Raw genomic sequence first — 16,155 nt, 5'->3', positions numbered from 1 at the left:
CAATCTTTCAAATTTTTATTGCTTCAGTTCTTCGATTCGCAATTTTTCGTTTCGGTTTCTTCTTTTTTTTACAGTTTTAATTTTTTTAATTTTCAGACTTGTTCATTTATTCGATTTTTCGACATTTCAATGTTTTTCGACTTTACAATTTTGACAATTCTATAATTTTTCGATTTTACAGTTTTTGGGTTTTTCAATTATTCAGTGTTTCAAATTTTCGTTTCTTCAGTTCTTCGATAGGCAATTTTTCGTTTCGGTTTTCTGATTTTATAATTTTTGTCTTTTATTAAATTCAGTTTTTTCAATTTTTCATTTCTTAGTTTTTCGATTCGCAATTTTCCAATTGTTTATATTTTTTTTCAATTTTACGATATGCATCTCCTCGAGTTTTCATTTTTAAATTTTTCAGTTTTTCGATTTTGCAACTTTTGGATATTTCAATTTTCAGATTTTTCAATTTCACGAGTTTTTAATTTCTCAATTTTTAGATTTTTCAATTTTTCATTTCTTCAATTTTTCAATTTGCAATTTTTCATTTCGGATTTTTATTTTCTTTACTCTTTCAATTTATCGGTTTTTCAATGCTCTGATTTTCTAATTTTTCTGATTTTCAGTGTGAAAATGTTCAGTTTTTGAATTTTCAACTTACAAATTTTTTAAGTTTTCGTGTTTTTAATTTTCACTTTTTCATTTGTTCGATTTTTCGATTGTTCGAATTTCAATTGTTCAGTTTACTTGATATTTAATTTTTTCGTTTATCGATCTTTCAATGTTTTTTGACTTTACACTATTGACGATTCTATAATTTTTCGATTTTACAATTTTTGGGTTTTTCGATTATTCGCTTTCGTGTTTTTTCTTCATTCCAATTTTTCTACTCATTTCTCGGTTTTTAGTATTTCGATGTTTCATATTTTCGTTTCTTTAGTTCTTCGATACCCAATTTTTCGTTTCGGTTTTCTGATTTTATAATTTTTGTCTTTTATTAAATTCAGTTTTTTCAATTTTTCATTTATTAGTTTTTCGATTCGCAATTTTCCAATTGTTTACATTTTTTTCAAATTTACGATATGCATCTCCTCGTGTTTTCATTTTTAAATTTTTCAGTTTTCCGATTTTCCAACTTTTGGATATTTCAATATTCAGATTTTGTAATTTCACGAGTTTTTAATTTCTCAATTTTTAGATATTTCAATTTTTCATTTCTTCAATTTTTCGATTTGCAATCTTTCATTTCGGATTTTTATTTTCTTTACTGTTTCAATTTATCGGTTTTTCAATGCTCTGATTTTCTAATTTTTCTGATTTTCAGTGTGAAAATGTTCAGTTTTTGAATTTTCAACTTTTAAATTTTTTAAGTTTTCGATCTTTTAATTTTCAGAATTGTTCATTTATACGATTTTTCAATTTTCCGATATTTCAATGTTTTTCGACTTTACAGTTTTGACAATTCTATAATTTTTCGATTTTACAATTTTTGGGTTTTTCACTTATTCGCTTTCGCGTTTTTTCTTCATATCAATTTTTCTACTCATTTCTCGATTTTTAGTATTTTCATTTCTTAGTTTTTCGATTGGCAATTTTCCAATTGTTTATATTTTTTTCAATTTTACGATATGCATCTAATCGAGTTTTCATTCTTAAATTTTTCAGTTTTTCGATTTTCCAACTTTTGGATATTTCAATTTTCAGATTTTGCAATTTCACGACTTTTTAATTTCTCAATTTTTCGATTTTTCAATTTTTCATTTCTTCAATTTTTCGATTTGCAATTCTTCATTTCGGATTTTTATTTACTTTACTTTTTCAATTTATCGGTTTTTCAATGTTCTAATTTTCTAATTTTTGTGATTTTCAGTGTGAAAATGTTCAGTTTTTGAATTTTCAACTTTTAAATTTTTTAAGTTTTCGTTTTTTTAATTTTCAGACTTTTTCATTTATTCGATTTTTCGATTGTTCGAATTTCAATTGTTCAGTTTTCTTGATATTTAATTTTTCAATTTTTCGATCTTTCAATGTTTTTTAACTATTAACGATTCTATAATTTTTCGATTTTACAATTTTTGGGTTTCCGTTTTTTCGCTTTCGCTTTTTTCTTCACTCCAATTTTCCTATTCATTTCTTGGTGTTTGGTATTCCAATGTTTCAAATTTTCGTTTCTTCATTTCTTCGATTTGTAACTTTTCTATTTTACACTTTATGGATTTAGCAATTTTTCGTTTTTTCAACCTTCCAGTTTTTCATTTTTTTCAGATTTTTTCAACTTTTCGATTCAAAAAATGAAAAAACTGCAAAATTATAAAATTGACAAACGAAAAACAATAAAGTGAAAAGAGACAAATCTAAAAACTGAAAATCAAGAATTTCAAAAATTGAGGAACTAAAAAATTGAAAAATCGGAAGATTAAAAATTGAACAACTTAAAAATAGAGAGGATAAACGAATAAATTACCGTTTACCATGACTACATAACCTTAAAACGTTTACAGAATTTCAGTGCGTTCAATTGAGAAGTTTCATAGTTAAATTGTTAAATTGCAAAATGTTGCTACACAATTTTAATTTTTTTTTTCCAAAAATTTGGATGTCTGGGGTGAAAACTCAACACAGATTCATACATCACAAGTGGAGGAGAATCTTATTTCATAAAAATAAAATCAAATTTACTATGTAGGTAATGTAAATTTTGGAAAAAACGTCATTAAGTTGTTGGTGGGGATTATTAGCCAATTTTTGTTTGGCGTTTTACCACTTGCATACAAAATTTGACTACAGTCGGTCCAGTAGCTTCGAAAATTAATAAAAAATAATAAATTATTAATAATAAATAAAAATCCGGATAGACCTTGGCTTACGTCCGGAAAGTAAAAAAATATAAGATACAGGGGATCCCAAAGTGTCCGACACATATTAAAAAAAAACACATTTCAAACCAATTGCTTTGATGTGTTAATTAATAAGGAATACATTTGAATTTAAATTAATTTATAATATATAAGTATTCTTAACTCAAACAAAACAAAATAATCTATGATTTGGATGAAGAAGAGTCAAGATTTAATTTCTTCGAGAAATTTATTGTACCAATAAATAAAATAAAGTGTCTTCGCCTAAACCAGTTTATAACAACAACAAACTCATATTTCACTATCCACAAAGCCATATTTCATAAAAACCACACGTATTTGGGTAGACCAGCACCAGTTGTCGCTCCAGAAATTTGCGAAACCTCCAAATGTCGCCGAAACCGGAACCTTGAAATAATAGCAAAATGCAATCAAGATAATGCAATAATAAAAAATGCCCGAAATTTGACTCGTTTTACAAGAATGTCCCTTACAACACAAAACCACACCCTCCCCAAAATTGAGTATAAAAACTGACCACTGCATACAGAAAGCACACTCAAACCAAAAACCATCAAACAATCAACGAAATGGCATTCAAAGTAAGTACACCACCAACCACCAAAAACATTCCTAATCGTTTCTAATTACAGCTCGTCGTCTTCTCCACCCTCTTGGCTCTCGCTCGTGCCGGTGGCTTGGGTTACGCCTCGTACGCCGCTCCCGCCATCGCTTCATACGCCGCCCCTGCCGTAGCCGCATACCACGCCGCTCCCGCCGTAGCCGCATACCACGCCGCCCCCGCCGTAGCCGCCTACCACGCTCCCGCTGTAGCCGCCTACCACGCTCCCGCTGTAGCCGCCTACCACGCTCCCGCTGTAGCCGCCGTAGCCGCCCCCGTCGCCAAGGCCGTGGTTGCTGAGACCTACGCCCCCGCCCACTACGACTTCGGCTACGCCGTCAACGACCCCCACACCGGAGACGTCAAGAGCCAGCATGAATCTCGTCGTGGAGATGTCGTCCAAGGAAGCTATTCGTTGATTGATTCTGATGGCACAAAACGTACCGTCGATTACGCCGCCGATCCCCTCAACGGATTCAACGCCGTCGTCCACAAGGAACCCCTCGCCGCCCCCGTCGCCGTCGCCCCAGTCGCCAGAGTAGCCGCCCCCGTCGCCGTCGCCGCTCCCGTAGCCAGGATCGCCGCTCCCGTCGCCAGAGTCGCCGTGGCTGCCCCCGTAGCTAGAATCGCCGCTCCCGTCGCCGTCGCTGCCCCCGTAGCTAGAATCGCCGCTCCCGTCGCCAGAGTCGCCGTAGCCGCTCCCGTCGCCAGAGTCGCCGTCGCCGCCCCCGTCGCCAGGATCGCCGCCCCAGTAGCTAGAATCGCCGCTCCCGCCGTCGGTTTGGGCTACAGCGGATTGGGAGTCAGTGGATTGGGATACAGCGGTTTGGGATACAGCGGTTTGGGATACGCCGGCGGTTTGGGATACTCTGGCCGTTTGGGATACGCCGGCGGTTTGGGATACTCCGCCGGTTTGGGATACTCCACCGGCTTGGGATACTCCAGCGGTTTGGGTTACTCCAAAGCTCTTCTCTAAATTATGAGACTGATCTTTGTTGTACATAGTTATTGATTTTTAAGTAATCTGACGATTATATAATTAAATAATATAAATAAAAAATTTAAAAATAGCACCTGTTTTTATGAATAAATTCAAATGAGGTATTTACGATGCCTCCGACCGAGAGTTGCCCAATTTATCAACCGGTCCGATTAAAAAGTGACACAGTTTTCGGTATGTGGCAAACCGAATTTTAAACGATCTCAATGATCCATAAATTTCGTATAATGTCAATGTCGAAAATCGAATCAGCGAGATTTCGACCGAAAAACATTCTTCCTTACCAATTTTGAAGAATTGAGTAATGGAAAATGTGTTAAGTGGACAGCCTAATAAAGAGGTTGGTATAAACGTGGGTATTATAAATCACACGAAGGAAAAAATAACAGGTATTAATTCACTACTTCAGGTGCAGAAAAAATTATACGGTTTCGTATTTAGTTTTATTGTTTAGTGTTTGTATTTTTATGATTTGAAATTTTTGAAATCTGTATCTTGTTTCATGCATCTTCAGGAAATGCTGAATGCTACAGTTTCTTAATTCTTTGTATTTTTTTTTTTTATTATTATTCGATAAATTGAATTTTAAATGAGACTCTATTTTAGCAAAGGTGACGTTCTAGATCAGGTTTTGGGGTTTCAAGAGGCAAGCAGTGGTCTGATTGTTGGCCTTTCAATTTCAGAAATTTGTCATAAAATTAATTAATGAAACGTTAAAAAATTGAAATAATTTTGTCACTAGTTCTAAATTCTTAAAACAAGATGCTAAGTGTCCCAGATTCTCGAAATTTGTTCAAATAAGGACACTAACTACCGGTAGATTCTTTCAAAAATAAAATACCAAGTGCCTCCCAAATTCTTCCAAATTATATATTTCAAACATAAACTGTCAATTCTCACAAAAAATAAAACGCTAGATCCACAAAATTGTTAAATTCTTTCAAAGAAAAATTTCTCAGAATTTTTACAAGACGCTAAGGGTCAAATTCCTTCAAAAATAAAAACACCAGGGCTCCCAAAATTCTTAAATTCTTTTAAAATGCTAAAGACCTCAAGATTCTTTCAATTTTTTAAAAACAACACTGGAAATCCCCAAGATTCGTTCAAATTTTTTTGAAGAACAAAAAAAACTTGAAACCCTGAGGTACTTTCAGATTCTACAAAAATAAAACATTAGGAGTTCTCAAAATTCTTTCAAAAACAAGGTCATTAGAGAAACCAAAATTCTTTCAAATCCTTTAATAGGAATCCCAAGATTCTTTCAACTTTTTTAAATAAAGACACAAAGGACCGGAAAATTCTTTCAAATTCGTTCAAAAATATTGACAACTTCTTAAATGAAAGCACTAAGACTTCCAGGATTCTTAAATTCTTTGAAAAACTAACTGATCGCAAGATTCTTCCAAATTTGAAAGAAACACTACCCGTCTCAAAATTCTTAAATTCTTTTAAAATCAAACACGCAAGAGACCTCACGATTCTTTCAAATGCTTAAAACCAACAATAGAAATCTCCAAGATTCTTTCAAATATTTTCAAGAAAAAGAACAGGAGTCCTCAAAATTCTTTCAAAAACAAATTCATTAGGAAAACCAACATTTTTTCAAATTCTTTATTTAAATAAAGACAAAAAATTGAAGATTCTTTCAAATTCGTTCAAAAATATTGTCAATTTCTTAAAGGAAAGCAATAACGCCACCAAGATACTTAAATTCTTTCAAAAATTAAGACACCACGAGCCTAAAATTCTTTCAAATTGTTTCAAGATTTTTTCAAATTTCCTGGATAAAGACACTAGGGAATGGAAGATTCTTTCCAATTCCTTCAAAAATAAAACACCAAGCATCCCAAGATTCTTACATTCTTTTAAAATGAGATGCAAAAAACCTGACGATTCTTTCAAATTTTTAAAAACAACAATAAAAATTCCCAAGATTATTTAAAATTTTTCAAAAACAAAAAAACTTGAAACGTCGAGTTACTTTCAAATTCTTACAAAATTAAAACACCAAGAGTCCTCAAGGTTCTTTCAAAAACAAAGACATTAGAAAAACTAAGATTTTTTCAAATTTCTTAAATAAAAACACAAAGAGCACGAAGATTCTTTCAAATTCATTCGAAATTGTTGGCAATTTCTCACAACGCCCCCAAGATTCTTAAATTCTTTCAAAAACCAAGACACCAACTGCTCAAAGGTTCTTTCAAATTCTTAAAGAAGAAACACTCGGTTTCTAAAATTTTATCAAATTCTTAAAAAACACTAAAAACCCAGAATTCATCCAATTTTTTCGAGAACAAAAACATTACAAACTCCAAGAATCTTTACAATTCTTTCAAAAACAAGCACACTGGGGAAATTAAATCAAAAATCTTTCAAATTCTTAAAAGAAGACTAGGTCTCTCAAGATTCTTTCAAATTCTTGGAAACACAAAACGCTAACGATCTCTTTTAGATTTTCTATTTTTTTAAAATGAACGCCAAAACTTCGACAAAATTTTTGAAAGTTCTTCAATAAACACTAAAATTTCAAGATTCTTTCAAAGTCTTTCATAAACAAAGATACTAGTTGTCCCAATATTCTTTCAAATTCGTAAAGAAACACCACGTATCTCAAAATTATTTCAGATTTTTTAAATTAAGAGACTAGGAACCGGAAGATTCTTTCAAATTTCTTAAAAAAACACCACGAGTTTCCAATATTCTTTCAAAAAACATTCTCAAATTCTTTCAAACCGAAAACCTCTAAATTCTTAAAACGCTAAGCGTTCCACGATCGTTCAAAATTTGGTAAGCCGAGGCACTAGGAACCGGAAAATTCTTTTAAATTCGTTCAAAAATGTTTGAAACTCCTTAAATGAAAGTATTAGGGCGCCCAAGATTCTAAAATTCTTTCAAAAACGAAAACACCACGAGCTCAAAAACTCTTTCAAATTCTTAACACAGTCGAAATTCCCAGAATCCTTTCAATTTTTCAAGAACAAAAACACCACTAACTCCAAGAAACTTTTTGAACTCTTTCCATAAAACAAGGATACGCAGGAAAAAATTTCAAATTCTTCATCATGATTCTCATCATTTTTTCAAATTCTTTCAAGAAACTACGAAAATTCTATCAAATATAAAATACCAAGGCCCACAAGATTTTTGCATCTTCTTAAAAAAAATAGAGAACACAAAAGTTTTTTCAAATTTTTAAAAAGCAACATTCGGTTTCTAAAAATTCTATCAAATTCTTAAAAACACTAAAAATTCTCAGAATTTATTAAATTTTTTTCACACCACAAACTCCAAGAATCTTTTCAAATTTTTCAAAAACAAGAACACTGGGGAAATCAAATCAAAAACCTTTCAAATTCTTAAAAAAGACCACAGGTCTCCCCAGATCTCGAAGACTTTCTTTCTAGCTTCTTACAATAAACACCACAAGATTTTTGAAAGTTCTTAAAAAAATACAAGATTTTTTCAAATTCTTAAAAAAAAAGACACTAGATGTCCCAAAATTCCTTCGAATTCGTAAAGAAACATCACGCAAGATTATTTACAGAATTTTTAAATAAAGACACAAGGGACCGGAAGATTTTTTTGAAATTCCTCAAAAGAACACCAAGAGCTTCCAAAATTCTTTCAAATTATTTCAAACATAAACTTCCAAATTCTTACAAAAAAAAAACACCAGTTGTCCCCAATATTCTTAAATTTTTTCAAACCCAGATTTTTAAAACAAGACGCTAAGCGTTCCAGGTTTGTTCAAAATTTCTTAGAGGCACTAAGAACCGGAAAATGCTTTCAAATTCGTTGAAAATTTTTTGAAACTCCTTAAAAGGAAACACTTAAATTCTTTCAAAAACGAAAACCCACGGGCTCAAAGATGCTTTCAAATTCTTAAAAACACTAAAAATTCCCAGAATCCTCTCAATTTTTCAGAAAAAAAGGCTACTAAATCCAAGAATCTTTTTGAATTCTCAAAAAAACAGGGACACTAAAATGAAAAAAATTAGAAAAAATGTAAAATCGGGAAAATTAAATCGAAATATTGAAAAGTTCTAAACCGAAACATGGTAAAATCGTTGTACAAAATTTAAAACCGAAAAATTGGAAAATCTAAAAACTAAAATTTGAGAAACTGAAAATATGAAAATGTGATAATTCGGAAAATAGTAAATACGAAAAATTGTTTAATCAAAAAAACTAAGACCGAATAACCACAACGGAAAAAATTAAAAGAAAGTGAATAATTGAAAAATTATTGAAAGGAAAATTTAAAATACCAAAAAGTAAGATCGAAAAATTGCAAGTCGAAAAATTGAAGAAACGAAAAGTTGGGAAAACCTAAAATGAAAAATTGAGAAACTGAAAAACTAAAATGTGAAAAATAAACAAATTAGAAAAATTGTAAAATCGAGAACAGAAAATCGAAAAATTGCAAACTCAAAACTGAAAAAAGAAAGTTAAAAAATCGAGAAATTGATATATGGACAAGTTAAAAAACCAAATATTTGAAAATGAAAAATTGAAAAAAAAAGAAACGAAAAATCGAGAAGTTGAAAATTCGCAGATTATAAAATCGAAAAATTGTGGTTCAAATATGTAAATAAAAATTCAAACAACGGAAAAAACAAAAATTAAAATATGTGGGTACCTAAAAATCGAAAAAGAAAAAATTTAAAAACAAAAAATTGAAAAATCTAAAAATTTAAATTTAAGAAACTGAAATAGCGAAAATGTGGAAATTCGGAAAATAGTAAATACGAAAAATTGTATAATCGAAAAAAGTTCTTACTTTTTCCATTTGCGAAAAACCGCAAATGGAAAAATTTTAAAATAAAAATTGTGAATAATAAATTGGAAAACTGAGAAATTGAAAAATCGTGAATATTAAAAATTGAGAATATGAACAATCGAAAATGTAAAAAATCGATAAATTAAAAAAAAAACTGAAAGATCGAAAAATTGTAAAAGTGAAAAATTGTAAATATGAAATATTGAAAATTTTCAAATTTGAAAAATTCGAAAACTTTGAATAAACAAAAAATTGTAAAATTGAAAATTTACAAAATCGAAAAGTCTAAAAATTTAAGTCCGAAAAATTTAAATTTTTCAAAATTGAAAAATTCGAAAAAATTTGGATAAACAAAAAATAATTGTAAAATTGAAAAAATACAAAATCGAAAAATTGAAAAATCTAAAAATTTTAATTTAAGAAACTGAAATAGCGAAAATGTGGAAATTCGGAAAATAGTATATACGGAAGAAGAACACTTAAATTCTTTCAAAAACGAAAAATTCTTTCAAATTCGTTGAAAAATTTTTGAAATTTCTTAAAAGAAAGCACTAGGACGTCCAAGATTCTTAAATTCTTTCAAAAACGAAAACACCACGGGCTCAAAGATTCTTTCAAATTTTTAAAAACACAAAAAATTCCCAGTATCCTTTCAATTTTTCAAGAACAAAACACTGCTAAATCCAAGAAACTTTTTGAATTTTTTCAAAAACAGGGGCACTGTTCTTAACAAAAATAGGGAACATAAAAATTCTGAAAAAAGAAATTCACTAGTTCAGAAAAAAAAATGGTTTTATATTTTCAGTCGGAATCAAATACATACAACTTTTTAAAGACTTAAAAAGTTTCTATACCTTGTTTCATAGCATAGGAATGTTTAAAGCTACAATTTCATCACCCTTTGTTTTTTTTATTTTTATATTTAAAACTACTTCCTTATTAACAACTTGAACTTTAAATGAGGCCCTCTTTTCCAAATTTAAAAAAATTAATAAATCGAAAGTAGCAACGATTTTTCAAACGGTCCGAAAAAATACGAAATTTTTTTTATTTGTTTGTATCGTTATTTTCGCTATTCAAATTAACAATAAATATCTATTTTATAGCCCCGAAAAACTTTAATCGCCACCAGTATTAGAAAACTGATCCACTTTTTAATCTGCCACTGCAGTCCAACCAGTTCCTTCCTACACATAACATCACAAACCCATTATCAATCGTTAATATATTTATAGCTCCACATTTTGCAACCAGACACGACATTCCTCACCATTTCTAAAAATCTTTCCGTCTTTAACACAACAAAACCAAAAAATATACAAAAACAGTACTTTATTGAATAACACTATACTGACCATGCAAATAAAACAATAAAACTGACCACACAACTTTAAATCACAAAATTTATTACAAACCTACAACAACAAATAACTTAAACTTGCAACAACTCATTACTTAAGTCATCCCCACCCCGATTCGGGTACACCCTCTTCACCACCGCGTTAAACCCTCGAACAGGATCAGCGAAGTACTCCACGATCCTCCTGCTCCCATCGGCCTCCACAAACTCGTACCTCCCTTTAACCACATCCCCCTGCCTGGACTCCTGCTGGCTTTTAGCATCCCCGGAGTGCGGATCCCGCACTACGTAGTTATAGTCGTAGTTGGGTACCGCCGTGGGTTGGGGTAGGATCGCCTGGGTGATTTTTTCCTGCGCTGGGGATGGTAGTGGCAGCTGGACCCTCTTGAAGGATAACGAAAATGGTACCGATGGGGCACTCTGGGCCAGAGAGGTCCCAATAATGGCAACTATGATGAGACTCTGCCAAAAATCGCGTTTCAGGTGACTAAGAACTAGGTGACAAAAAAATATCGAGACTTTGTCGGCTGTTAAAATATGCAAACTAAGTCTGTCGCTAGCTCTTAGTCAATTACTTAAGTAGGTTACTTACTCTAGCTGCCATGCCTAAGTCGGATGTGCGCGTGCATGTCGCGCTTCTATATATACCGGCCAGAGGTGTGTCTTCACGTGAAATCTCGCTCCGCAGTTAAATAACATTTTTTTAATTAATTGCGATTATGTGGGTACGAGAGCAACAAACTTGTTTGCTTGTTGCACTGGATGACATAAGTGTTTTTTGTGGGAGAGCACAGCGGGTTTTGCTCATTTTTATAATGTGTGTTAGTGGGAGGATGGACGGCTGACGTAAAAGTGCCGACGGTTTCGAGGTTTCTTCCGACAGGAAATTTTTTAAGTGCATGCCGAAATTTGCGGAACTTGGACGGATTTATGGCGGAGGAATGGGTTTCTGGGTGGGTTTTAATGGATAGGTGAGGTTGTAACGCGTTTTAGGAGACGCGAGAAATGTGCGACAAATAGGGTTAGTGGAGAATGTGCACATTATTTCGTTTATTTTGTAAGAGTTCTGGCTTTGGCGGTGTGATAACTTGGGGAATTTTTTAAGCCAGTTACCTGTTTCGGTCAGTCGTGTTCTTTTTGCGGAGAGGCTGAGCACTTTTACTTCGATCTTGCGAATTTATTGATCTTTGTTTTTTCAAAATTTGGTACCGGTTTTGGGTGGTTGTTTTGTAAGTGCTAATGCTAGCTTATGACTTAATTAAGCGAAAATAAAATAAAAAATATTAAGAAGTTAATTAAGTAAGGGCGTTTTTATTTTCGTAGTTATAAAAGTATTGAGCTAATTATTCTTGTTGCCATGCAATTATACTCTAATTTTAACTGCTCTCACAACTACCATTAAATTTATAGCGTTACCAAAAAACCCATTAACTCACTTTTATAGTCTCGTATAAACTACTTTCGGCAACTTTTCCAAAACCAAAATTTTTTAATACTTCCCCTACGAAAATTTTGGCCAATTTTCCAAAATTTTCGACATTTAACCAAAGACATTTTCTTTGGTCAAATTGGTCCTATCATTTTTCGAAAATTGTCCACTAAATTATTCCAATTTTTTTGGAATTGAAAAAAAAATTGTTTTCAAACAAAATATTTTTATGTCTTGCACTAGGAGCATGAAAACGCCGTTTTTGGAATCAACACGAACAATTTCTGAATTTTTTGGGATTTTTTTTGGTTAATTTTTTCAAAAGCAAAATTTTTTAAAATTTTGACCGATTTTTGACAATTTAACTAAATTTTTTTTTTATAGATTTCGACTTCCAGAAGTTAGTTTAGACCTCATTTCTTCGGTGTCTCCTACCATTTTTCCAGAATTGCCCATTGAACTATTGCAATTTTTTAAACTTGAAAAAAAAAATTTTTCAAACAAAATGTTTTTAAATGTTACACCAGCAGCATCATAAAAACACTGTTTTTAGGAATCAACACGAGAAATTCTATATCCCTGAATTTTTTGGGATTTTTTTGCTACACTTTCAAAAGCAAAATTTTTAGACAATTTTCGAAATTTAACAAAAAACATTTTCTAATAAATTACGACCTCAGAAGTTAGTTTCGACATCTTTTCTTCGATAGCTCCTACCACTTTTGTAGATTCGCCCAATATTGCAATTTTTTTGGACAAAAAAAATCAAATGAAATATTTTAAATTTTGCAGCGCTATATTTTTTGAATCAGCACAACGAACTCTATATGCCAGAATTTCTAGGGAACTTTTTGTCAACTTTTTCAACAACAAAATATTTCAGTACCCTGAATAACTGAAAAATATAAAAATTAAAAATTGAAAATCTGAAAAATCAATAAATGCAAAAACCAAAAAACTGAAAAATCGAAAATACGAAATCTTGTAAAACTGAAAAATCGTGAATACTTACGAAAAATCGAAACATTCGAAAAAATTTGGATAAACAAAAAATTGTAAAATTGAAAAATTACAAAATCGAAAAATTGAAAAATTCCAAAATTCAAATACTGTAAAATCGGAAAAAGTAACATCGAAAGATTTAAAAGCAAAAAATTGAAAAATCTAAAGATTAAAATTTTAGAAACTGAAAATGGGAAAATGGGAAAATTCGAAATATAGTAGATACGAAAAATTGTATAATCGAAAAAAGTAAGATTGAAACATCGCAGATGGAAAAATTAAACAAACGAAAAATTGAAAAATGGAAATTGTGAAAACTTGAAAATACGAAAGACGTAACATCGAAAAATTGCAAGTCAAAAAACTGAAGAAACGAAAAGTTAGAAAAACCTAAAATGAGAATCTGAGAAACCGAAAAATCGAAAAAGTGAAAAATTACAAAAATTAGAAAAAATGTAGAATTGAGAACAGAAAATCGAAAAATTGCAAACCCAAAAACTGAAAAAAAAGAAACGAAAAATCGAGAAATTGAAAATTCAGATTGAAAAATAGAAAAATTGTGTTTCAATTATATAAATAAAATTACAAACAATGGAAAAGAGAAAAAATTAAAAAACGAAACATTGAAAATCTAAAAATTAAAATTTAAGAAACCGAAATAGCGAAAATGTGGAAATTCGAAAAATAGTAAATACAAAAAATTGTATAATCGAAAAAAATAAGACCGAAAAACCGCAAATGGAAAAATTTTAACACAAAAATTGTGAACAATTGAAAAACTGAGAAATGGAAAAATTGTCAATATTAAAATTTGAGAATATGAACAATCGAAAATGCAAAAAGTCGATAAATTAAAAAATTAAAAAACTGAAAAAGTGATAAATTGTAAAGGTGATAAATTGTTAATACGAAAATCGAAAAATTGAAAAATTTCAGAATGGAAATATTGTAAACTCCAAAATTGTACAATCCGAAAACAAAAATTTAAGAACGAAAATTTGAAAAATCTAAAAATAAAAATTTAAGAAATTTAAATAGCGAAAATGTGGAAATTCGGAAAATAGTAAATACGAAAAATTGTATAATCGAAAAAAGTAAGACCGAAACACCGCAAATGGAAAAATTTTAAAATAAAAATTGTGAAGAATAAATTGAAAAATCCTGAATATTAAAAATTGAGAATCTGAACAATCGAAAATGTGAAAAATCGATAAATTCAAAAACCAAAAAACTGAAAAATAGAAAAATTGTAAAAGTGAAAAATTGTAAATATGAAAAATTGAAAATTTTCAAAATTGAAAAATTCGAAAAAATTTGGATAAACAAAAAAGTGTAAAATTGAAAAATTACAAAATCGAAAAAATTTGGATAAACAAAAAATAATTGTAAAATTGAAAAATTACAAGATTGAAAAATTGAAAAATCTAAAAATTTAAATTTAAGAAACTGAAATAACGAAAATGTGGAAATTCGGAAAATAGTAGATAAATACGGAAAATTGTATGATCGAAAAACCCCAAATGGAAAAATTTTAAAATAAAAATTGTGAACAATTGGCAAACTGAGAAATTGAAAAATCGAAAATGTGAAAAAACGAAAAATTGTAAAATACAGAAAAAGTAAGATCGCAAAATTGCAAGTCGAAAAAACGAAAAGTTGGAAAATCCTAAAACGAACAACTGAGAAACCGACAAGTCGAGAATGTGAAAAATCAAAAAAATAAGAAAAATCGTAAAATAGAGTAAAAAAAATCGGGAAATTAAAAAATTGCAAAATTGAAATATTGTAAAATCGAAAACTGTAACTGGAAAAAGAAAGATCGAAACATTTAAACACGAAAAATTGAAAAATCTAAAAATAAAAATTTGCGAAACTAAAAAGCGAAAATGTGAAAATAATTCGGAAAGTAGTAAATTCAAAAACTGTATAATCGATAAAAATTAGACTGAAAAATCGAAATTGTGAAAAATCGAAAAAGTCTAGAAATGAAAAATTGCAAACTTCAAATCTGAAAAAACGAAAAATTAGAAAATCGAAAAGTTGAAAAAGCCAAATATGTGAAATTCAAAAATTGAAAACAACGAATTGAAACGGAAAATCGAGTAATTGAAAATTCGCAAAAATTCAAATGGGAAATACCAAAATTAAAATATGTAGGTACCTAAAAATTGAAAAAAGGAAAAACTGTAAAATCTAAAAATTACAAACCGAAAAATTGAAAAATAAAGAAGCAAAGAAATTTAAAAGTGGAAAAAAGTTAAACAATTTGAGACATAAAAGCCTCGAAAAATTGCAAAATCGAAAAAAGTACCACCAAAAAACGAAAAATTGTAAAATTTACAAATTATACTTATATAAATAAGTAAGTAATATGAAAAATTGTAAAATCAAAAAACTGTAAAATTGAAAAATCCAGAAATTGAAAAAACGAAAAACTGTAAATTTGAAAAACTGCAAAATCAAAATTTGTAAAATCGAAAAAAGTGAGATCGAAAAACTCCAAAATGAAAAATTGACAAAAAGAAAAAGTGAGATCGAAACATCGCAAATTGAAAAATTCAGAACACGGAAATTAAAAAAAAATCGAAAATCTGTTGAAACAAAAATTTGAAAAACCTAAAATTAAAAAGTGAAAAATTGAACAATTGAAATTGTGAAAAATCAAAAAACTGTAGAAACGAAAACTTGAAAATACCATAAAAGTAAGATCGAATAATTGTAAGTCGAAAAATTGAAGAACCAAAGTTGGAAAAATAAAAAAAAAAATGAGAAACCAAAAAACCGAAAATGTGAAAAATAAAAAAATAAGATAAATTGTAAAATCGAACATTTACAAACTGAAAGAAGAAACGAAGTGTTAAAAAATCGAGAAATTGAAAAGTTGAAAAAGCCATATATTTGAAAATGAGAAATTGAAAAAAAAATTGAGGAACCAAAAATTTAAGATAAAAACCTTTCAGACCAAAAAATCGATATAACTTAAAGCTAAAAAATCAAAAACATGAGAACAAAAAATTGCAGAACAAAACATTCAGAAATCGAAAAATTGAAAAATCCAGAAACTGAAAAAACGAAAAACTGAAAAATTGCAAAATCAAAATCGTAATTCGAAAAAT

General features: G+C 30.0%; 3 protein-coding genes across 3 annotated transcripts in view; 1 reads left to right on the top strand and 2 right to left on the bottom strand.

The window, feature by feature from the left end:
* LOC135124177 (doublesex- and mab-3-related transcription factor A2-like) overlaps positions 1-16,155 on the bottom strand; it is a 105,475-nt gene that overhangs the window by 75,935 nt on the left and 13,385 nt on the right. The gene's annotated exons all lie outside the window — the stretch shown is intronic.
* Positions 3,151-4,492, top strand: LOC135124178 (cuticle protein 18.6-like). The gene is made up of 2 exons (XM_064049071.1): positions 3,151-3,448; positions 3,500-4,492. Exons 1-2 carry the CDS (start codon positions 3,437-3,439, stop codon positions 4,442-4,444), a joined length of 957 nt encoding a protein of 318 aa, XP_063905141.1. The 5' UTR covers positions 3,151-3,436; the 3' UTR covers positions 4,445-4,492.
* On the bottom strand, positions 10,612-11,327 carry LOC135124181 (cuticle protein 8-like). Its single transcript, XM_064049074.1, has 2 exons — positions 11,201-11,327; positions 10,612-11,070 (listed from the first exon to the last, which is right to left on the bottom strand). Exons 1-2 carry the CDS (start codon positions 11,210-11,212, stop codon positions 10,681-10,683), a joined length of 402 nt encoding a protein of 133 aa, XP_063905144.1. The 5' UTR covers positions 11,213-11,327; the 3' UTR covers positions 10,612-10,680.

Source organism: Zophobas morio, unplaced genomic scaffold (genome assembly GCF_036711695.1).
Source record: "Zophobas morio isolate AGI-343-1 ecotype UQ-CSIRO unplaced genomic scaffold, CSIRO_AGI_Zmor_V1 ptg000007l, whole genome shotgun sequence".
NCBI lineage: Eukaryota > Metazoa > Arthropoda > Insecta > Coleoptera > Tenebrionidae > Zophobas > Zophobas morio.
Note: the sequence above shows the minus strand (reverse complement) of the source record. Positions and strands in the feature narration are given on the sequence as shown.